This window comes from Rhinoderma darwinii, chromosome 4 (assembly GCF_050947455.1).
Source record: "Rhinoderma darwinii isolate aRhiDar2 chromosome 4, aRhiDar2.hap1, whole genome shotgun sequence".
In the NCBI taxonomy this organism is placed as follows: Eukaryota; Metazoa; Chordata; class Amphibia; order Anura; family Rhinodermatidae; genus Rhinoderma; species Rhinoderma darwinii.
In genome coordinates, this window is record NC_134690.1 from 343766549 (window position 1) to 343789314 (window position 22766).

General features: G+C 46.7%; 1 protein-coding gene across 1 annotated transcript in view; it reads right to left on the bottom strand.

Annotated features, from left to right (window-relative positions):
* Positions 1–22766, bottom strand: part of BUB1 (BUB1 mitotic checkpoint serine/threonine kinase) — a 110009-nt gene that overhangs the window by 16397 nt on the left and 70846 nt on the right. Inside the window, exons 20-21 of the mRNA XM_075862891.1 lie at positions 10551–10663; positions 10275–10436 (exon numbers count right to left, since the gene is read on the bottom strand). Of these exons, the coding sequence (XP_075719006.1) occupies positions 10275–10436; positions 10551–10663 (275 nt within the window). The remainder of the gene's footprint in view (positions 1–10274; positions 10437–10550; positions 10664–22766) is intronic.

A 22766-nucleotide genomic window follows, 5' to 3' on the forward strand; every position in this document is an offset into this window, starting at 1 on the left:
ATGACCAAGGGATCTTGTCTCAGCAGAACTTAATTGTTCTGATTAGCTGCAGCTCACTGAAGCTCTGGAAGCTTTAGAGATTGGCCACAGTTCAGACTAAGTGGAAAATTAGAGACAGAAAAAATATAAAACAACTGATAAAATATAAATAAAAATCAATATAATGGATATGGGATGATATGTGGAATCTAACCAACTATAAAGGTGGCAAATAGGCTTGTTTAGCATAATATATTATATATATTTTTTTACTTTTTAAAGAGATTAGGCATTTATATAAAAATAATAAAAGTGTGTATATATATGTATACGATTATGATGGTAAGATCAGATTATCTCTATATATTGCAGAGATCATTGTGGGTGTATATGTTTTTTTTTTTTAACCATTTTTTATGTATGTAAATTTATGTAAATTTAAATGATATGCGGCTATATAAACTTGTTAATTAGACACGTCACACATGCCCCAGAGGAAGCCGGAAGGGCGAAACCCAGGGTCGGGCGAGAGTGTTTGGCGTGCCGCCTAGAAATTTTAAAGATTTTTACTTACCTTGATGCTTTTATTTCTTGTTACTTCTGTGAGTATGGATTAAACTTGGCGTGGAGCAATCTTTTTCAGAGGGTGTTGCACTATGTGTCTTCCTTTTTCCATCTATTAGAGACATAAGATCCTTTTCCTACCAGGAGTTCTTTGAATGTGGAGGGAGACGATAAGGAGCTTGGTGGAACTACAAGGATAAGAATTACCATCCACACCCTCATTGGATTGCGGACTGTCCACTGCATTTTTCTGGGAGAGAGTGTCTATACTGAATGATATTGGACTGTTACCAGTGCCGTCTGAGCGGTAAACTTCACTGTACTTTATATATGCTATTTAGGGTATTTGTTGGATCATACCCAATTTAGTTTTGCCTGCTCCGGTCTGAGAGAGATTTTGTGGGTATTTGAGCCAAGAGAAACCACCATTATATTTATAAAACATTTTTATTAACTTTTTTTTACACTTTATATTTTTGTTTATTAACTTTTTACACTTTATTTTTTTGACCTGCAGCTTTGATCGCTGCTAGAATACATTACACTACCTAGGTAGTGTAATGTATTCCAACTGTCAGTGTGACGTCACAGTCACTCTGACAGTTGGTCTACGAGGATCAGCAGAGGCTGATCCTCATAGGCTGACATACATGGCAGACCTGGGGGCCGTTGTCTGGCCCCCGGGAGCCATCACAAGCATCAGAAGCCCCCACGATTGCATGGGGGCTGCTGATGCGCTACAAACCCGCTACATGCGGAGATCGCAATCGAGCCCCGCATGTAACGGGTTAATTGCCTAAATCAGCGGCGATGAGCCGCTGATCGGCAACACTGGAGAGTGTCAGCTGTCGGGGACAGCTGATCTCCAAGTTCCCGATGCACACTGTCGCCGACAGTGTGCATCGGGAACGGCACAGTGACTTTCTGTCACTCGGACAGGAAGCCTATCAGGACCAGCCGAAGGTTGGTCCTGATGGGCTTCTGTCCATGGCAGACCCGGAAGCCATTGTTTGGCTTCCGTTTGCCATACTAACTATCAGCAGACCCCGCGATTTCGGCCGATATGTTAGAAACCCCTAAAATTCGCCGAATTTAAGGGGTTAATGCGCCGAAATCAGCGGCAAAGGACCGCTGGCCGGCAAGAGGGGAGTGTCAGCTGTCGGCGACAGCTGACCTCCTGGTTCCCGGTGCACACTGTCGCCGACAGTGTGCACCGGGATTAACTCAGTAACTGTACGTCCTCGTGCGGGAAGTAACTTCCCGCAACGACGGACAGTTACGTCCTGGTGCGGATAGGGGTTAAGAAAAAAATGTGGCTTCGTATGCGCATTGGTACCTGGACTCTTCTCTTGGGGTTGTTTATTAACCCCTTGAGGAACAGGCCAATTTTGGCTTTGATGACATGAAGAAGTTTTGGATGCCGTCACTGTGTTCCGACGGTCATTTGATCGACGTAGCTGCATGACACTGTTTTTTTGTGGGAAGAGTTGTACTCTATTTATGTTCCATTTTTTTTTTTTTAAATCAGTTCAATTTTATTCAACAAACTTCACATTTTTACAGGTCATTGTACTTTCTCATACAGTGTATAAGCAAATTTCCACAGACCCAATTATTTATGTCCAACCAAACATTCCCTTCCCCCCAACTCCCCCTTGTATCCCCCCAGCCGGTCTTCTCGATACCACTTTTTCAATCCTATCTCCTTCTCTTCCCCTTTTCCATTCCCCATCCTTCGCCTGCTCTCCGTATGTACCCCACCGTCAGTAGCCCTATACCTGAACGTGTGACCGTAGTGTCATTAGCTCCGCAGAAGCATACCCAGATTGATCAATCCACCTAGCCCATTGTTTTTCAAACTTGACCTTGGACCCCCTCTTGGAGTATATCCTATATTCCATCAGAACCTGTGAGTTAAGTGCCCCTATGATTTCTTGTTTTGAGGGTGGCTCCGCATCCAGCCAGTGCTTTGCTATTCCTTTCCTAACTTGGTATAGTATTTTAGCGATTGCCAAACCTGACATCCTATCCCCCTCCAAATCCCCAACATACCCTAGCAGCATTACCACAGGATCCCATAGAATCTGTACCTCAAACACTCTCCCCACTAGCTCCAATATTTCCGTCCACAGAATCCCCAACCTCCCGTATGTCCAGAACATATGGAGGATGTCTGCTTTTTCCTCCGGGCACCTAGGGCACTTGGCATCTGCTCTTAATCCCATTTGTTTCAGCACCCACGGGGTCCTATACACCCTATGTATCAGAAACAACTGCGATCTTCGTTGTGCTACATTAATGGACAAAGTACATGTTGCTGCCAATACCGCCTCCCAGTGGTCTGTCGGAATAGGACCCACATCCCTCTCCCATATAGCTTTCACTGGTGCCATAGGATCCCCCAGATGTTCCACCAATAACCTGCGATAAACCAATGAAATTAATCCTTTTGACGTTACTGCTTTTGCAATATGTTCCAACACTCCCGCGGCATGTATTGTCATGTCTACACTGGCCGCTTGTGTCTGCACAGCGTGCCGAATCTGCAGGTACTGATAGAACATGCGGGAGTCCAGCTGAAACCCCTCCCTTATTTGCTGAAAGGATTTGAGTATGCCTCCCTCGTACAACTGACTCAATCGTATTATGCCTTGCTGCTCCCACCACTGCATCCCTTCCAATTTACCCAATTCCCCCAGATAAGCATTCCTCCAGAGTGGTGTATATTTAGTGCACTTTCCTATCCCCAGCAATTGCTTGCACTGCCACCACACCTTGTGTATGAGAAGCAGAGTGGGTCTGGTACTCGCCATCCGTTTATAGCTGTGCGCTTCCAGTCCTGCCAACGGGTTCTCCCCCCCCCCAGATATGATAGGATGCGCGCACTGGACCCCCATGTCTCTTCCTGCTCCCACCCCCAGAAATGCTGACATTGGGCAGCTAAATAATACACCCAAGCATTGGGCACAGCCAGGCTCCCCTCCTCTTTAGGCAATTGTAGTTTCTCCAGTTTAATCCTGGGTACCCCCTTCTTCCATACTAGGTCCCTAAAAAGGTTGTGCAACCTCCTAAACCAATATTTGGGGATCCATACCGGGGAGTTATGTAGGACATACAGCACCTGGGGCATAAGGATCATTTTAATCAGATTCTTCCTACCCAGAGCCGATAGCGGTAACTTATTCCACGCCTCTACTTTGGCTGTTATCGTTGTTAACAGTGGCATTACATTAAGGGACATATAATCCTGTGCTTTCGCCGTCACCCTAACCCCCAAATACTTAAACTCCGTAACCACCGGTATCTCCACCTCCTCCTCCCCAGTCTGGATAACCCCCGGGTCCATGAGCATTAGAGCCGATTTTGACCAATTAATGAGCAATCCCGAATATTTCCCAAACCGCTTAATTAGGGCCATCACTAACGGTAGTGTGCGCTCGGTATCCGCCATGAATAGCAGCATATCATCTGCGTATAATGCAATTCGTTCCTCCACCCCCCCATATCTCAACCCCTGAATATGTTCATGTTGTCTCACTGCGCACGCCAATGGTTCCACCGCGAACAACAATGGAGATAATGGACATCCCTGACGCGTTCCCCGCTCCAGCACGAACCGATCCGATAGCACCCCATTCACCCTTATCTTTGCTGTCGGGGCTACGTATAACAACTTTACCCATTTTATGAAATTAGGGCCAAATCCCATTGTCTCCAGAACTGACCACAAATATTTCCATTCCACGCAATCGAATGCTTTAGCCGCGTCTAAGGACAGAATGGCTCTCCCCCCATGATTATCCGGCAGAACTTGTAAATTCAAGAACAGCCGTCTCCGATTCACCGCCGTCGATTTGGATGGCATAAAGCCGGCCTGATCTCCATGTACCACCCCAGCCACTACCTTAGCTAGTCGAAGCGCCAATACTTTTGCTATGATTTTAATATCCGCCGTCAATAGAGAAACTGGTCTATAGGAGCCCGGGAGCTGGGGGTCTTTCCCCTCTTTAGGCAGAACTACTATAGTTGCTTCGTACATTGTTTCCGGGAGCCTCCCCCTATCAAAACTATCCAAAAGAGTGGCCAGTAACTGCGGCGTGAGTTCCTCCCCATATTCCTTAAAAACTTCCACCGGAAGACCATCCGGCCCCGGCGCCTTTTCACTGGCTAGTATCCCTATGGCTGCCTGGAGCTCCTCCAGAGATATGGGCTCCTACAATGTCCCTCTCTCCTCCCCTCCCAGCCTGGGAAGGTCCATCTCCCCTATATACTCTTCCAGCTGTTGGGGTGTGTGCTCTGCCCTAGAGGCATACAAATCTGAGTAAAACTGCTGAAAAACTTTCAAAATCTGTCCTGTATCCGTCTCCGACTTCCCCCCCCTCCCCCCTAATAGTGTGTATGTAATTATTCTCCCTCTGAGCCTGCGCCATCCTTGCCAGTAACTGTCCAGTGGTTTCCCCCTCCTCATAATATTGGCGTTTTAAAAACATCCTTTTGTCATCTGCCCTCTCCAACTGATGCTGTTTTAACAACCGCTGCGCCTCCACCCAATGCTTCAGTGTGTCTGGTGTGTTATCTGCTATATGTAGCCTTTCTGTCTCTGTTACCCTTTCCAACAACGCTTCCCCTAATTGTCTAGACCGTGTTTTTACTGCCGAAATGTGCTGGATGAACACCCCTCTCAGCCATGCCTTCATCGCATAACACACTATCTCTTGCGGTACCGTTCCCGAGTTGAATTGAAAGTATTCCTTTATGAGGTCTAAAATTTGTTTATGATCTATCAACTTCAGCCAAAAGGCATTGAGTTTCCAGCACCCTTGCCCCCGCCCTGTCTTCCCCTCCGTCTCTACCTTCATTAACAAAGGAGAATGATCCGATAAAGCTCTTTGTAAGTATTCTATCCGGGCTACAAAGGGTACCGCTGCCGGTGAGCACAAGATTAGGTCTATCCTGGATAACGACTGATACGTGGAAGACGCACAAGAATACTGAAACCTATTTGGATGTTTATCCCTCCATATGTCCCGCCAACCCATTTCAGCAACAAGATGGCCAAACGCTGTTAAACCTCCCCCTGTCATGCCGAATTTATCCATATTAGTATTCAATACCGCGTTAAAATCCCCCATCACTAGTAACGGCACCTCCGGGAATCTAGCCAGTTCCTCCACCACTTTCTTGATACATCCGCTAGAAAATGGAGGGGGGACATACAACACCACCAACACACAATTCCAATGATACAGCGTACAGTGTACCCCCACATACCGCCCCTCCCCATCCTGGAAGGAGTCGTGACATATAAATGGCACCGCCCTATGTATGAGAAGACTCACCCCCCTTGAATATGTAGTATGGTAAGAATGAAAACTATGGCCTACCCAGGCCCTATGCATCATGGAGACTGAATCCCTAGTCATATGTGTCTCCTGTAGTCCTATCACCCTCGACTCCTGCTTCCTAACAAAATCAAATACTGCCTGCCGTTTTCTGGCTTCCCGCAAGCCCCGTACATTCCAGGACAAACAATTAAGTGATCCCATCATCCCTCAACATATCCCAACACATCCTTTCCTGTTAATTTGTAATTTGACATATCCGACCGGCTGGGTCCTCTTTCCCTCCCCCCCTGTAACCTCCCCCGTAAACCTACCCCTTTCCAAGGGTTGGGGCGACAGAACGTATCTGCTATTACCCATAACAAGCGTCGGCAGGTCAACTCCGCCCACCGTACATTCAACAATACCATAACTCGCTATTCACGTTTCCCGCGTAACTGACCATCCCTCCCGCTGACTTTTCCTTGCAAATAAACAACCATCCCTTCAACATATCGGTACCCCTCAATGTCCATAAACACATTCCTCCGCTTCCGGTCTTCCGCATTCACCGCAACCATGCCCTCCAACTCCAAACAGGACCAGGAACCCTCAATGCCATATCTTGCAATTTTCTACGACACCTGGTTCAGTCCCGCATCCCCAGCCTCCTTTTGTCAGCCGGTCTGTTCCGGATCAACGCCGTCCCTCTGCCTCCGCCAGTCTCAGCTGACTTTCATGGCTATCCAACCATCTAACCGCTTCTGGTGTCTCGAAAAAGGAAGTTGTGCCCAGCGCCACCACTCTCAGACGGGCAGGATACATCATTGAATATTGCACTTGTAACGCCCTTAGGCGGCTCTTTATATCCATAAACTGTGATCTTTGTCGTTGTACTTCCATAGAGAAATCCGGGAAGAAGGACACTTTCACCCCATTAAAGGAGATGTCTTGACGTTCTCTAGCTTTCCTCAGGATCTTGTCTCTATCTTTGTAATGTAAAATCTTTATCAGCACCGGTCTCGGCGGCCTTCCCGGAGGGCCGGGTCTGGTCGGCACCCTGTGCGCTCTCTCCACCGCAAATAAAGGGGTCAGTTCCTCTCTGCCAAATGTGTCTGTCAGCCACTTTTCAAAGAAATCATCCGGATTCGCTCCCTCCACTCTTTCTGGAACCCCCACTAGGCGAACGTTATTCAGTCTCAGCCGATTTTCCATGTCATCTGTCTTAGCCAGCAATGTCGCCACTGCCTGCGAGTGTGCTTGTACATCCTGCTTTATGTGAGGAATCGCATCCTCCATGTCTGAGACTCTCCCCTCCACGGCAGTGGTGCGTTCCGCTACTTTTTGCAGGTCATTACTGAGCAGCAAAATGTCCTCCTTCAATCCACCCATCTGGCTTGCTAAGGTATTAAGGACCATAGAATTTTGCTTCACCGCTGCCAAAATGTCTTTTAAGGAGGGTTCCTCCTTCCTTGCTCCACTTTTCCCTCCAGCGCCTGGCTGATCCTGCATGGCGCCGCTCATCTCCTCCTCCTCCTCCTCCTCCTCACTTCTCATGTCCCCCGCCAAAGGAGAGTACCTGGATCCATAAGATGAACCTCCAGCTGCCTGATCTCCAGCCGACTTTCGCTGCTGTGCAGCCGTCCCCCCTGCTCTCGGCGTGCGGGCGAACCTCTCCAGCTTCTCCACTACTTCCTGCCGAAGGCCTCTATTGCGGCCCTCCTTCTCCTCGGCGCCATCTTGAGCGCGGGACCCGGGACTCGCTGGCGGCGACTTCTGCTTCTTTGAGCGCGTCATTATGGACGGGCACTCGTGCTCCTCCACCTCTAGACTCTGGTAGGACCCTGGGGAAGCTGTTTTCCCCGAATTTTACGGGATATATGGACCTTACAGGATGAATACAGCAGGAGCTCCGGTCACACACGTCCTCTCACATTCACCGCTAGGCCACGCCCCCCATGTTCCATTTTTTAATGCATATTCAGTACCGTTTAATTTAGATTTTTGCAAAAAAAAAAAAAAGAAAAATACCCATACACCGATCATAAATTCTGTAATTAATTTACTGTACAGGTTGTTACGATCATTAGGATACGAAATATATGTATTTCATTTTTTTCAATTTACTTTACTATTGTTTTCAAATCCCATCGGGGGATTTTTTAATTTTGATACCATAAGGCCAAATGCGTATTAAGTGTGAATTTGCAGCGCGTGATAGTCTGCTGCAAATCCGCAGCATAATACAGTACCAGCAAAGTGAGAATCTAAGTATCTCACCTGCACGTTGCTGAACTCTGCCGTGCATAAATTGGCCTGCGGTGCATATTTTAAGATCTTGCGTTTCCGCCTGTGTATTGTTTATAAAGAAAACGCACCAAAGTCCGCAGCATAGGGGCCCATTCAGAAGAGCTTGTAGCTCACCCGTGTGACGGCCGTTAAAACAATGGCCGTCACACGGGCACATGTATTTCAATGAGGCCGGTTTCAACAGAGCATGTGAAGAGTCAGTGAAAAAACAGGACATCCTATTTTCTTGCGTTTTCACGCATCCCTCCATAGTCTATGAGGGATCCGTGAAAACGCGTCCTGCAAGGGTGCATCTCGAACGTGAAAAACTTCCATTTTGCACGTCCGAGTTTGCACACGCTTGTCTGAATTAAGCTTAAAACCGCACTGATTTCCACATCATAATGTAAAAAACGCATCAATTACTTGTGGTTTTGAGGCAGATTTCTGCACCAAATTTCACAACTTGTGCATGTAGCCTAACGGGGAATTTGGTTAGACAGTCCTGGGGTCCTTCCAAGGTATGGGCCTACATCAATTTCCTGAGATGTGATCAAAGGGGGTCTCCCCCCCCCCCCCTCCAGTCTCTGCCCTTGTATGCTGCTATCAGTGTTGATTACATCAAACGAAGTGTTAAACTACAGAGATCAGAGGTTTATCTGATCTCTGCTGTTAGAGCATTGCACTGCTCCTGATCGCACAGGAACAGTAGCAGTGCTCGCTTGTCAGGATGTGGTTATTGCCTGCCACTAATGACAAAAATACTCGTCATTGGTCGTCAGCCAGTTAACCCCTTCACGCAAAATCACGTAACTGTACGTGATGAGGGTTAAGGGGGAAGTATGGAGTGAGCTCACGGTCTAAGCTCGCTCCATACACAGCGGGTGACGGCTGTTACACACAGTCGACACCTCCCTGCAATGAGCGGAATCAAAGTTCACTTTGATTCCGCCCGTTTAACACCTTAAATGCCGCGATCAATCGCGACCGCTGTATTTAAAGTGTTAGAATCAGGAGGGCGCCCCCTCAAACACACGATCGCGCCCCCAAATCCCCCTGCGGCACGATCGGCCGGTTACAACGGTTGCTATGGCCTCCGGCAGGGCTTCAAAGGAGGCTGTCAGAATCACGATATACTGCGATACATTAGTATTGCAGTATATCATGCATGCGATCCAACGATCGCTGCTTCAAGTCTCCTAGGGGGACTAATAAAAAAAAAACAGTTCAAAAAAATCCCCCTTTTCATATTTTTCCCCTAAATCAATGTTAAAAAAAATAAAAAAGTTAACATAACTGATATCGCCACGTCCGTAAAAGTCTGAACTATCACAATATAGTGTTGTTTAACCTGCTCGGTGATTGCTGTAAAAAAATAAATAAATATATATATATATATATATATATATATATATATATATATATATATATATATATATATATATAAAACACGCAAATTGCTGGTTTTTAGTCACCTTAGCGATCCAAAAAAATGAAATAGAAAATGATCATAAAGTCGCATATGCCCCAAAATGGTATCGGTGAAAACTACAGCTCGCCCCGCAAAACTTAAGCCCTCACATCGCTAAATTGATGGAAAAAGTTATGGGTCTCAGAATACGGCGACACAAACGTTTTGTTTATTTAATCTAGCAAATGGTTTTATTTTTTTTAAAAGTGTTAAAACATAAAACAAAAACATATAAATTTGGTATCGCCGTAATCTTATCAACCTATAGAATAAGGTGAATATGTAGTTTTTACCGCCTGATGGATGCCGTAAAAACAAAACCCCCCAAAATATGACGTAATCGCTGTTTTTTGCCCATTTCACCCCACAAATATTATTTTTTTAAGCTTCCTAGCACATTATACAGTACAATAAAGGGTGCCATGAAAAACCAACTTGTCCTGGAAAAAATAAGCCCTCGTATGGCGATCTAGACGGAAAAATAAAAAAAATTATAGCTTTTGAAAGGTGGGGAGGAAAAAAAACAAAAGTGAAAATTTGAAAAAGGGCTACGTCCTGATGGGGTTAAAAATGGAAGAGTAAAAAACATGTTTCTTTTAGAATATATAATCTCATTACTATATGCACTAAGATTTTAAATGATATCTTACCAATAATGACCCAGAACTGTACAGATCTCCCTCCAGCACACTCCCATTCTGGAAAATGTGTGCAGAATGGAAACTGATATAGAGATGCCTTAACTCTGGCTTCATTCGTTGTGTAATTTGTCTTCCAATGTAGAACTCCCATGGCCTTGGTGGCTTCTGAACCTGTGTATAAAGACAGTAGGTTTTTAAGATCCTATTGGCACAATGTTACACAAGGTTACACAAGTGTCTTCTCATTCACCACATAACAGCAAAAACATTGATCCCTACAATTACCTTCAGAATGACTTTCTGATTGCGTTTTGTTTGGATATCCAATATGGATGCTTGATACACGTGTGCAAATGCACCTTCTCCAATTAAATGATCAATATAAAATGATTGTGAGCCTGAAAAATAAGAGAGTCAGATCATAATCATGGCAGACTTATAAAATTAATCTGTCAAATCTCTAGGTTAACTGAAAACTCCAGATATTCAACGATCCACAGAAATATACTGCATAACAAATAATGGTAAAACAGACCCAGTTTTATCAAACACAGTAAAATCCCTTTCTCATTGAATTCATTGGGTGGGGGACAGCACCATGAGTATAGACCTTTGTCAGTAGGAGGTGGAGTTAGGAAAAAGTCTAAGCTCCGCCCAGGCAGGCTGTGCCCCTCCCCCAAGACACTGGCTGAATCAGGTCATACAGAAGCAGTAGGATCTCTGACCCAGGCGTCGTCCACATGAGCAAGCCATATCTCCTGAAAGGAAAGAAGTCGCCCCCCCTTTAGACAGCAGACACGAGTTGGAAAATATCTACAGGCTAAAGATGTCTTGGAAGAAGAGGGTTTCTGGAGTATGGGTCCCTGTTGCCAAACGGGCTTAGGCTTGAACAATAGAGGTCTAGAGTCCATGTAATGGCTAGATCCCTTTTCTGACCTCTGGGAGGAGAATGACCTCTGAGAGGAAACGTTAGGAATGGACCGAAACCTCAGAGAATAAAGAAGGCTGCGTATGTCGAGGACTGTTCGGGTATGTTCACACGGCAACGCCAATTACGTCTGAAATTAAGGAGCTGTTCTCAGGCAAAAACAGCTCCTGAATTTCAGAAGTTTTGACAAGTGCACGCGTTTTTCGCTGCGTTTTTTACGGACGTAATTGGAGCTGGTTTTCATTGGAGTCAATGAAAAACTGCTACAATTACGTCAAGAAGTGACATGCACTTCTTTGAGGCGGGCGTCTTTTTACGTGCCGTATTTTGACAGCGGCGCATAAAAAAAAAAGCCTGTCTGCAAAGAACACCGTAAGACCCATTGAATTCAATGGGCAGATGGTTTGGAGCCGTTTTTTCGGCCGTAATACGCCTGAATTACGTCCGTAAATAGGGCGTGTGAACATACCCTTATGGGACAAAAGAGAACTCTTGCTGCCAGTAACTTTACAAATGATTTCATCCAGATGCTCCTTCCGAGTTACCGTGGTAAAGTTGTTTTGCCCATAAGAAGTAGGCCTTGCTAACCCAAGAATAGGCAAATGCTGGGCGCAGGGCAGGACCAGCTGCTCGGAAACCTGCTGCTGTCGGAAGTCCACCTTTTGATCACTAAGTGATGCTGCATCTGACAGTGGAATAGTTGTGATTTTAGAAAATCATGTAATAGGTGGATTCACTAACGGAGAAACAGCCCATTTAGAGATGAAATCCTCCTGGAAAAGATTGATTACTTACCGCTAACCAGTTTTTCATAAACCTATGACAGCACCCCTGGAGAGGCATCCCATTCGCTGAACAGGAAGCCCGATGATATAAAAAGGACACACCTCTCCACACACCCAGTCTTTAGAAAGAACTCAGGATGAGAATTTGTATAATATACATACACACACACTTTTTTTTTTATTGTGCCACGTCAGTGAAAAGCTACCCCCCACCCTTAAAGGAACAGTGTCACCCCAAAAAATGTTTTCATGTCAGTTTTATGTTAGTGTTTTATTAAAAACGTTTTTATTTATTTGTGTGTTTGTGTGTTACTTTTTTCTATTTTTTCACTTTTTCTTCCCTATGGGGGCTGCCATTTTTTTTTCCATTTCTGTATGTGTCGATTAACGACACATACAGACATGGAATACGGCAGCCACAGTCCCATAGGGACTGCGAATGGGGCCCGTCCCATACACTTCTGTGTACGCCGTCTGTGTGGGAACGGCGCATGCGCCGCTCCCACACAGTCCAATTTGAAATGCGCGCCGTCCGGCGCCATTTTCCTGTGGACCGGAAGTCACGGCCGGACAGTAAGATTACTACTTCCGGTCGCGGCTTCCGGACTTGTGCACTTGGACCAGCGGCAGCAGACGGAGCGGACGGGCCGGAGGGAGCCGCGGCGGCAGTAGCAGGTAAGAGATTTCTATGTATGTTCGTGTTTGTGTGTGTTTACTACTGTATGTAAACCTACTACACTGTGTGTTAGCTCAAAAAATGGCGACAAACAGTGTCGGAGGTTAGACCGTTCAATCCCCTCGTTTATCCCGGCACTAGCCAGGATAAAGGAGGGGGGGGGGGATTCTCAGAGCTCGCTAGAGCGAGTGCTTTTTTCCCAATTTTGCAGCAAAAAGCAATGTGGTTGCTTTACCACATGCAATGCTGCAATTTTGGGAATAGCTCCATCTAGTGACCAGCACTGGGAAATATTATAAATTAGAATCTAATTTATAATATTTCCTGACTCGTGAAAAAAATAAAAAGAATTTGAACAATGTTTAATCACCTACACAATAAATGTTTAACTAAAAAAAAAAATACATGTTTTGCTGGCAACACATTCCCTTTAAATATATATTGCTAGTTCATATATATCCTATATACAAAAGATTCTAAGGAAGTTACTGAAGTGGGTGACTAGGGGGGGTGCTATCATAGGTTTAGGAAAAACCGATTACCGGTAAGTAATCAATCTTTTACCCTTTTACCTATGACCGCACCCCTGGAGATGTAAGAGAGGACCCCAGTTTTTAGGGTGGGACAACTGCTTGTATAACTTTCCTAACAAAAGCCAGGTCAGTGGTTGAATGCAACTGGAACCTATAATGTTTAACGAAGGTGTGGGGTGAACTCCATGTAGCCACCTTGTAAATCTGGTCTAGGGATGTGTTTACTCTTTCTGCCCAAGAAGTAGATACAGCTCTAGTGGAATGAGCTCCAAAGAATTCTGGGGGATTAATGTTCTGGCCCACGTAGGCCAGGGGTATGGCCTGTTTAATCCACTGTGCTATTGTCAGTCTGCTAGCTGCCGAACCTCTACTTGGACCCCGGAACGGAATAAAGAGATTCTCTGAAGACCTCTAGTCTTTCGTGACCTCTAGCTAGTGGACTAAACACCTCCTCACGTCTAAACAATTAAACTCCTTCTCCTTTAGATTTTTTGGGGAGTCACAGAAAGAGGGAATAATAATTTTCTGGTCTTGATGAAATGGGGAAATTACCTTTGGCAAAAAAGCCGGTAAGGTCTTCATAATTACCCTATCCTCCAACACCAAAGTGTACGGGGGGGGGGGGTGCCGAGAGGGCTTGAATTTGGCTTACTCTCCGGGCAGTGGTAACCGCTAGTAAAAAGGTCATTGTGTTCTGCCAACCCGGAATGATAGAAGGAGCTTAGAGCAGAAATCTGTACCTTTAATGTACTAGGCTTGAGGTTCTTGTCCAGCCCTGCATGGAGAAAGTCTAATATCAGGGGTATATCTGTATCTGTTAATGGATCTATATCAATTCCTGTAAAGGTAAGAAAGGCTTTCCAGACCCTTAAATATATTTTAGAGGTAACCGGTTTCCTACTTGTCAATAAAGTGGAGATGACAGATTCTGAAATACCTCTTTTTCTGAAGATCATCCTCACAGTCTCCATGCTGTAAGATGCAGCCTGGTGATGTCGGGATGAACTACTGGGCCCTGGGACAGGTGATCTGGTCTGTCTGGAAGAATCCATGCTTGGGCGAAGGACAGCTTCCTCAACTATGTGAATCATGGACTTTTTGGCCAAAATGGAGCAATTAGGATGACAGAGGCCCTTTCTTCCCTGATCTTTTGATGATTTATGGAAGGATTCCCCCTCCTGGCCATAATCATTCTGAAGACTTCGTGGTTTAGAGACCATTCTGAATGTAGTAACTGCTGTAACGTCCGTGGTAGCTGACCACGAACTCCTTCCATCCAGTTGGCGCCCTTCTCTCCAGAGAGGTCTGAACATACGGCCGTCCTGTTCCACTGTGACCACCAGGGTGCGCTCGCGAGCTTAGTCCAGACTTAAGCCAAAGCGCACGCAGGTGGGAGATTGAGCTGATTGCTCCCAGAGCACCCTGGGCTATAAGAAGGCCTGTGCCCCTCCCTTCAATGCCTGAGCGTTGTTTGTCTAGGCAAATGACCTCCTAGTGTTTTCCAGTTCCCAGTGTTCCCCGTACCTGTATCCTGGTCAAGTGCCGTGCTGTGCTGTAGTCGTGCTGTGCTGTATTCCACGCCTGTACTGCTACTCCACGCCTGACGTCTACCTGCTGCCTAGTCCCAGCCGAGCCTGCCTTGCTACTGTTCCGAGCTACCAGAGGTACACTATATGAACTATAGACTGTGACCTGCGCCCTGTTGGCCAGCTGCCATACCGTCAAGGCAGTACGGCCCAGTGGGTCCACGAACCCAACGTGACAACTGCCTTCTGCTCAAATAGTTTGCTACCCGATTATCCCTTCCCCTTAGATGGACAGCTGAAAGGGACAATAGATGCAGCTCGGCTAGGGAAAAAAAATCTTTGTGGCTAAAGTACTGCCTCCAGTTCCCTGTAGTTGGAAGATTTTATGGAGGTTTGAGGATCCCACTGACCCTGAAGGTAGAAGGATTTGCCATGGGCTCCCCACCTCTAAGGACTGGCATCTGTTGTAATGTTCAGGGTTGGAGACATTTCCCATGAAACACCCTTCCTGAGATTTTCTACCTTCATCCCCCACCTGAAAGAGAGAGTCTGGCTACCGAGGAAAGGTGGAGAGAGAACTTGCTCTTGTCCCACTTCTCCAATATGTCCCTCTGTAGAGGTCTGGACCTGAACTATAACCACATTATGGCTGGGATACAGGAGGTTAGAAGACCCAGGAAGGACATAGCCCTTCTGAAAGAAGTTAAATTATCCAAAAAGAGGTCCGAGACGCTCTCTATCAAAGGCTGGATCTTTTCCAGAGGGAGAAAAGGCATTTGCTTGGATGAGTAAAAGGATTCCCACAAAAATGCATCTGTTGGACGGTATTAAATTCGATTTTTTTTTTAATGTTTGTATTCCACCATAGATCTATTAAAGTCGATTGTACCGACTGTATATGGAGCGTCAAAGTCTGGGCTGTGTCTGCCACTATAGGAAAGTCATCTAGGTAGGGAATGATAAGAATGTCCTTCGTTCGCATATATGAGAGATGCCAAACGGGGGGGCCTTGCATAGAAGGTGGATTAAGAAGTCGTTCAAAACTACTGCCACCCTCAGATACTTCTGGTGAGTGATGCAGACAGGGACATGGTAATAAGCATCCTACAGATCTATTGATGCCATCATACAATTCCTGAAGAGATTTACAGTAGAAGAGATACTCTCCATCCGAAATCTCTTGTAAATCAGGAAGGAGTTCAGCTGTTTTAAGTTTATTATAACCCTGAATCTGCCTTCCGGTTTCTTTACTAGAAAAAGGGGGGAATAGTAGCCCTTCCCTATCTCTGGTTTCAGTACTGGTACTAGAACCCCCTTGCTGATAAGAGAAATAACCTCTGACTCTAGAGACAGCTGCTTCTCAGATTCCTCCCCACAAAGACGCAGGAAGATTCAGTCTGGAGGAGGTGTCATGAATTCTAGTTTGTATCCATCCTTATGATATCTAGAATTCACAGGTTTGACGAGATCTTTTCCCATTCTTGGAAAAATAGGGATAAACAACCTCCTACCCCACTCCTTCTGGTGTCATTGTTGGTGATCCTTATTCTTGGGATCGTTCTGAGGCCTAAACAAGAAGCCCCTGTTTTTCTTGGGGAATTTAGGGGATCTAAATTATTGTCCCTTGGGATTGTTTTTTTTAATTAAACTTCCTGGGACTAAAGAAGTCTGGTTTGATCAGAGTAGGAAAACCTTTCCTCCTGTCAGAAGCTTTTTCCAGGAGATCATCCATTGGAGGACCAATCCAAAAATCTCCTGAACAAGGGATAGAACGGAGTTTCCCTTTTGAGCTCGCATCTCCTTTCCATGTCTTCAGCCATATAGCTCTTCTGGCTGAGTTGGATAGGGCTGCAGAACGTGTATGACGGACATGAAGAGTGTGAGGGAATCTTATTCTGATGAATAATCTAAAAGGAGGGCCATGGAAAGGAGTCAGATTAGGGAATGTTATAGGCCTGTCTAAATAGATGTGTTTTCAGGGCACGTTTAAAACTGTGGATATTGGGAATTAATCTGATGGTCTGGGGTAGCGCATTCCAGAGGACTGGTGCAGCACGAGAGAAGTCCTGGAGACGGGAGTGGGAGGTTCGGATTATGGAGGATTTTAATCTAAGGTTGTTAGCAGAATGTAGAGCCCGAGTAGGGTGGTAGACAGAGATAAGGGAGATGTAAGGAGGTGCAGCACTGTGGAGAGGTTTGTGGGTGAGAGTACGAAGTTTGAATTTTATTCGGAAGGGGATGGGCAACCAGTGCAGTGACTGGCACAGATTAGAGGCGTTGGTGTAGCGGTTGGTCATAAATATGAGCCTGGCTGCTGCATTGAGGATAGATTGGAGGGTGGAGAGTTTGGTGAGGGGAAGACCGACTAGTAATGAGTTACAGTAGTCAAGACGAGAATGAATCAGAGCAACAATGAGAGTTTTGGCTGTTTCCTCAGTAAGAAAAGGGCAGATTCTGGAGATGTTTTTGAGGTGAAAATGACAGGAGCGTGAAAGTGATTGAATGTGAGTAGTAAAGGAAAGATCGGAGTCAAAAATTACCCCGAGACAGCGGGCGTGCTACTTAGGATTTATGATCGTGCCACACACAGAGATGGAGACATCAGGTTTACGGAGGTTAGTAGATGGTGGGAACACAAGGAGCTCAGTTTTAGAAAGATTCAATTTCAGATAGAGAGAGGACATGATGTTAGAGACAGCGGACAGACAATCACTGGTGTTCTGTATTAGAACAGGGGTGATATCACGGGAAGAGGCATATAATTGGGTGTCATCAGCGTAGAGATGGTACTGGAAGCCAAATCCGCTGATGGTTTGTCCAATAGGGGCTGTGTAGAGAGAAAAGAGGAGCGGACCTAGGACTGATCCCTGAGGAACCCCGATAGCAAGGGGAAGAGGAGAAGAAGTGGAACCAGCAAATGACACACTGAATGAGCGGTCAGAGAGATAGGAGGAAAACCAAGAGAGAGCAGCGTCCTTGAGGCCAATAGAGTGGAGCATGTTAAGTAGGAGTTTGTGGTCTACAGTGTCAAAGGCTGCAGAGAGATCCAGAAGAATCAGGATAGAGGATTTACCCTCCGATTTAGCTGTCTATAGATCATTTGAGACTTTAGTAAGGGCAGTTTCTGTGGAGTGTAGAGTGCGGAAACCAGATTTTAAGGGGTCAAGAATGGAGTTGGCAGAGAAATAGCGGATAAGGCGAGAGTAGACCAGGCGTTCCAGGAGTTTGGAGATGAAGGGCAGATTAGAGACTGGTCGGTAGTTAGCAGCGCTGGATGGGGCAAGAGTTGTTTTTTTCAGTAATGGGTTTATAATGGCATGTTTAAAAGAGGAGGGAAAGATACCGGAGGAAAGAGAGGTTAAATATTTTAGTCAGGTAACTAGTGACAGCTGGGGAGAGGGACTGGAGGAGGCGTGAGGGGATAGGGTTACTAGGACAAGAAGAAGAGAGAAGCCTAGAGACTTCTTCTTCTGTTATTGGGTCAAATGCTGAAAGTGAAGAAGAGGGAGTGCGGGAGGGAAGGGGATCGATGTTACTCGGGGACTGGGAGATAATATCATGGCGGATGTTGTCAATTTTAACTTTAAAATAAGTGGCCAGGTCTTCAGCACTGAGATCTGTGATTGGCCTCTGCACTTTAGGACTAAGGAGGGAGTGAAAAGTATCAAAGAGGCATTTTGGATTATTAGATAGTGTTGAGATGAGGGAAGTGAAATAGACTTGTTTGGCGCGGTGAAGGGCAGAGTTGTAAGTTTTGAGCATAAATTTGTAATGGAGGAAGTCTGCAGCCAACTGCGATTTTCTCCACAGTCGTTCGGCACAACTTAAGCACCGCTGAAGAAAGCGAGATTGAGGCGTGTGCCAGGGTTGTTGTCATCTTTGTCGGGGGGTTCGGAGTGTAGGGGGGGGCTGCTTCATCCAATGCATTCTTGAGAGTGTTATTGTAAAGTTTGGCAGCCAGATTGGGACAGGAGAGGGAAGTGATAGGGGACAATGAGGACTGTAGACTGTCTGAGTTTTTGAGTGTTAATGGCATGTAGATTTCTGTATGTCTGATATGTAGGCATGGCCTAAGGCGGGATTCACACGACCGGGTCGGGTCCGAGCCCGAGTGCCGGCCGGTAAAATCGGCCATTCTGCCCGGCCGGTTTGCATAAAGTTATGCATCCGTGCCGGGCCGGGCAGATCCGGACAGTGACATCAGCGGCAACTCCTGAAGGGGAATCCCCATGTGTTCGGGGATTCCGCTTCAGGAGTTTCCCCTGATGTCACTGCCCAGATATGGACAGAGACATCAAGCGCTCTGTCCAGGAGCGGAATCCCCGAACACACGGGGATTCCGCTCCTTCAAGGAGCTAAAGTGCGGCTAGCACATAGCAGAGCGGGGAGATACCTCCCCGCTCTGCTATAGTGGCGTCGCTACAGTAGTAGCAGCCGCAGCAGCTGCTGCTACTACTAGCGGCGCCATCAAAGGTGTCGCCGGGCCAGGGCGCTTTTAAAACAAGCAGGAGAAGGGAGCCAGCGCAGCGCTCCCTTCCACCTGCTGTACACCCCGGCCCTGCCACACCGTGTACAGCGATGCCATTCGTCAGAATGGCATCAACTCCTCCTCCTCACATGCACTCTGCGCTGTGAGGAGGAGGAGATAGAGCGCAAGAGCCGGAAAACCCGGCCGTCACTCGGGACACATCCCGGTGATGGCCGAGTATTACCCGGCCCCATAGACTTCTATGGGAGCCGGGCGGCCGGGCGAAAATAGAGCATGTCCTATTTTTTGACGGGCGGTTTTCCCGGCCGTCAAAAAATCGGTCGTGTGAATAGCCCCATTAGGGGTCTATTATTCCTAATGCAGCCGGGTGCCGGCCGATATATGAACGGCCGGCACCCGGCCGGGAAACCCTGCCGTGTGAATGAGGCCTTAGAAGGCAGAGAATATTTGATAGTAAAGGAGAGAAGGTTGTGGTCAGAAAGCGGGAGGGGAGAGTTAATAAAGTCAGAAACTGCGCAGAGACGGAAGACGACCAGGTCAAGCGAATGCCCGTCTTCATGTGTAGGAGAGTTAGTAAGTTGTGACAGACCTAGGGAGGAGGTTAAAGATAGAAACTGGGAGGCAGATGGGGAGATTGGGTTATCAATGGGGATGTTGAAGTCACCCATGATGAGAGTGGGTGTTTCAGAGGATAGAAATTGTGGAAGCCAGTCACCAAAATGATCGAGGAATTGGCAGGGTGGGCCAGGGGGGCGGTAGATAACTGCCACTCGGAGGGAAAAACGGTGAAAGAGTCTGAGGATGTGGACTTGAAAAGAGGGAAATGTGAGTGAGGGGACCCGGGGAATGACCTGGAAAGTGCAGTGTGGGGAAAGAAGTATACCTACTCCTCCACCCTGCCTGTTCTCAGGTCTGGGGGCATGAGAGAAGTGGAGACCACCATAAGATAGAAAAGCAGGGCAAGCCGTGTCAGATAGGGGTAGCCATGCTTCTGTAAGAGCCAGGAGGTTGAGAGAGTTAGAAAGGAATAAGTCATGAATGAAGGTGAGCTTGTTGCACACGAACCGAGAATTCCAGAGAGCACAGTTAAAAGAGACAGGAGAAGACATACAAGGAATGGTAAGAAGATTTGCAAGGTTTCTATGTGTGGCAGGTAAGTGGTTGAGCTTGGCAGAAGAAAAGGGAGGACCAGGGTTGGGAGAGATGTCCCCTGCAGCGAGTAGCAGGTCGTCTTTAAGTAATAGTCTGCCTTCCTATCCATAGAAATCGGGGAGGGAACCCAGATCTTCAAAAAGGTAAGGCATTCTTCCTGGATATATTATCCACTGGGGTATCCAGTCTGAGAAAACTATCCCAGTCCTTGCTTAACTTTTCCTCAAAAGGGATACTTTCTTTTCAATATGTTGGGAATGCCTAACTTTCTATCAGGGTTCTTCCATTCTTTTTTAATGAGGCTGACCACATTTTTGTGAATAGGAAAAATTTTGTTTCCTAGGACCCAGGCCCTCAAACAATGTCCTGGATGGACTGGGGTTCCTTGGGGTCATCAATATTCATAGTGGCCCGGATTGCTTTAAGAAGTTGGTCCACATCCTCAGCTGGAAATAGGTTTTCCCCCTCCATCTTAGTCAGAGGTAGAGCATAGCTCCCCTTCTTCCTCAAATATCTCCTCTTCATTAGAAGAATAAGAAACACCTAGGCCCTGTCTTGTTTTATCAGACGAGGTGCTAGGAAAGTCATGTTTCTTTCTAAGGGATCTAAGTGAATTCTGAGGGTATGTGCACACACACTAATTACGTCCGTAATTGACGAACGTATTTCGGCCACAAGTCCCGGACCGAACACAGTGCAGGGAGCCTGGCTCCTAGCATCATAGTTATGTACGATGCTAGGAGTCCCTGCCTCTCTGCAGGACAACTGTCCCGTACTGTAATCATGTTTTCAGTACGGGACAGCAGTTCCACGGAGAGGCAGGGACTCCTAGCATCGTACATATGTATGATGCTAGGAGCCCGGCTCCCTGCACTGAGTTTGGTCCACTACTTGCGGCCGAAATACGTCAGTCAATTACGGACGTAATTAGTGTGTGTGCACATACCCTTAGAATCTGCTCGCACTATATCTTTGATGCTAAATGGCAAGGCTGGTGGATTTTTCTGCCAGGATCTTATCTAAACATAACTGGCATAAACGTTTCTAAAAAGAGGCTGCTGGCTTCCTACAACACATCGTACATTCTCTGTTGCGAATCTTGTCCAACTTTTTCCTGGGACCCTCTCTGACCTAGGAAACATGTAATATACAAGGAAGGACAAAATGAATAAATGAGAAAAAAAAAAAAAAAAAGAAGAGGTTTGTTCTACCATGCTTCCTAGAAGATCCCATGCCGTTCAAAGTACTGGACTGGAGGATCTTGCTGGGTCTGATCACTCAGGTCGTTCGGCGCATCCTGCTGCTTCTCCTGGAGCTTCAATACTGGTTTCTTGGTTGGAGAAGGAGCCATCTTGGGTCAAGCCTAAAATAGGCTTAGGATTGACTGGGGAGACTCCCAGGCTATGACGCGCTATAGCCCCTCCTCCCCAACTGGGGTGCTGGAAAACACCGCTTCCTGGGATATTCGTGTGTCACTTCCACCAGTTGCGTGCGCTACGACCGGAAGTTGTCATTGCAGTGAGCCGGAAGCGGCCAAATGCTGGGCCATGAGTCTTGGCTCCCTTCTCTATGAACTGGAGCCAGGCCTGACTGCAGGAGAAGCCCCCCCCCCCCCCAAGGAGACCCCACCGGTGGCGGTAGGTTGCACCTCCGTAGAGGGAAGCGGTGACCGGGAGTGGAGGGGGATACCAGCCCCAGACTTAAAGAGAACCCTTCACCTGCCCATACATGTGCAGCTGAGTGCAACATGTAATAGGCAGGTTTGTACAAACCTTGTCTCACTATAATTTTTTTCCCTATCTTTCTCCGTTATTTAGATATCGGTGCCGTTATATTTGGCGCCCGATAATTAAATAACCCCCTGAACGGTCAATGGGGCGGGTAATTGGCAAGGGGGCGTGTAACATCGCTGTGACATTGTCCAATCAGCTACGGACAGTGTCGCAGCAAGTGCTGAAGAGAGGGGAGCGAGAGCGTGTGCGCAGCTCCAACGCCACCACGGAACAGAAGGGGAGAAGAAGAATGTGATTTCTTCTTCTTCTGTTCCGTGGCGGCGGGAGTATCACCGGCAGCAGCGCCGGAGCTGTGCGCGCATACGGGCGTGCACTCTTACTTACTTTTCAGCTCTTGGCAGACAAGGACAACAAGACTGTGTGATCTCTCGCGATAGATCACACAGTCTTGTCGTCCCTTGTTTCCAGAGAGCTGAAGAGTGCGTGCGCATGCTCGCACAGCTCCAAGTTGAGCGTGCACATGTTCTCCTCTCTCCAGCTCTTGCTGTGACAGTCTGTACCCGATTGGACAGGGTCACAATGATGTTACGCGCCCGCTTGCCAATTACCCACCCCATTGACAGTTCAGGGGGTTATTTAAATATTGGGCACTGAATATAACGGCACCAATTTCTAAATA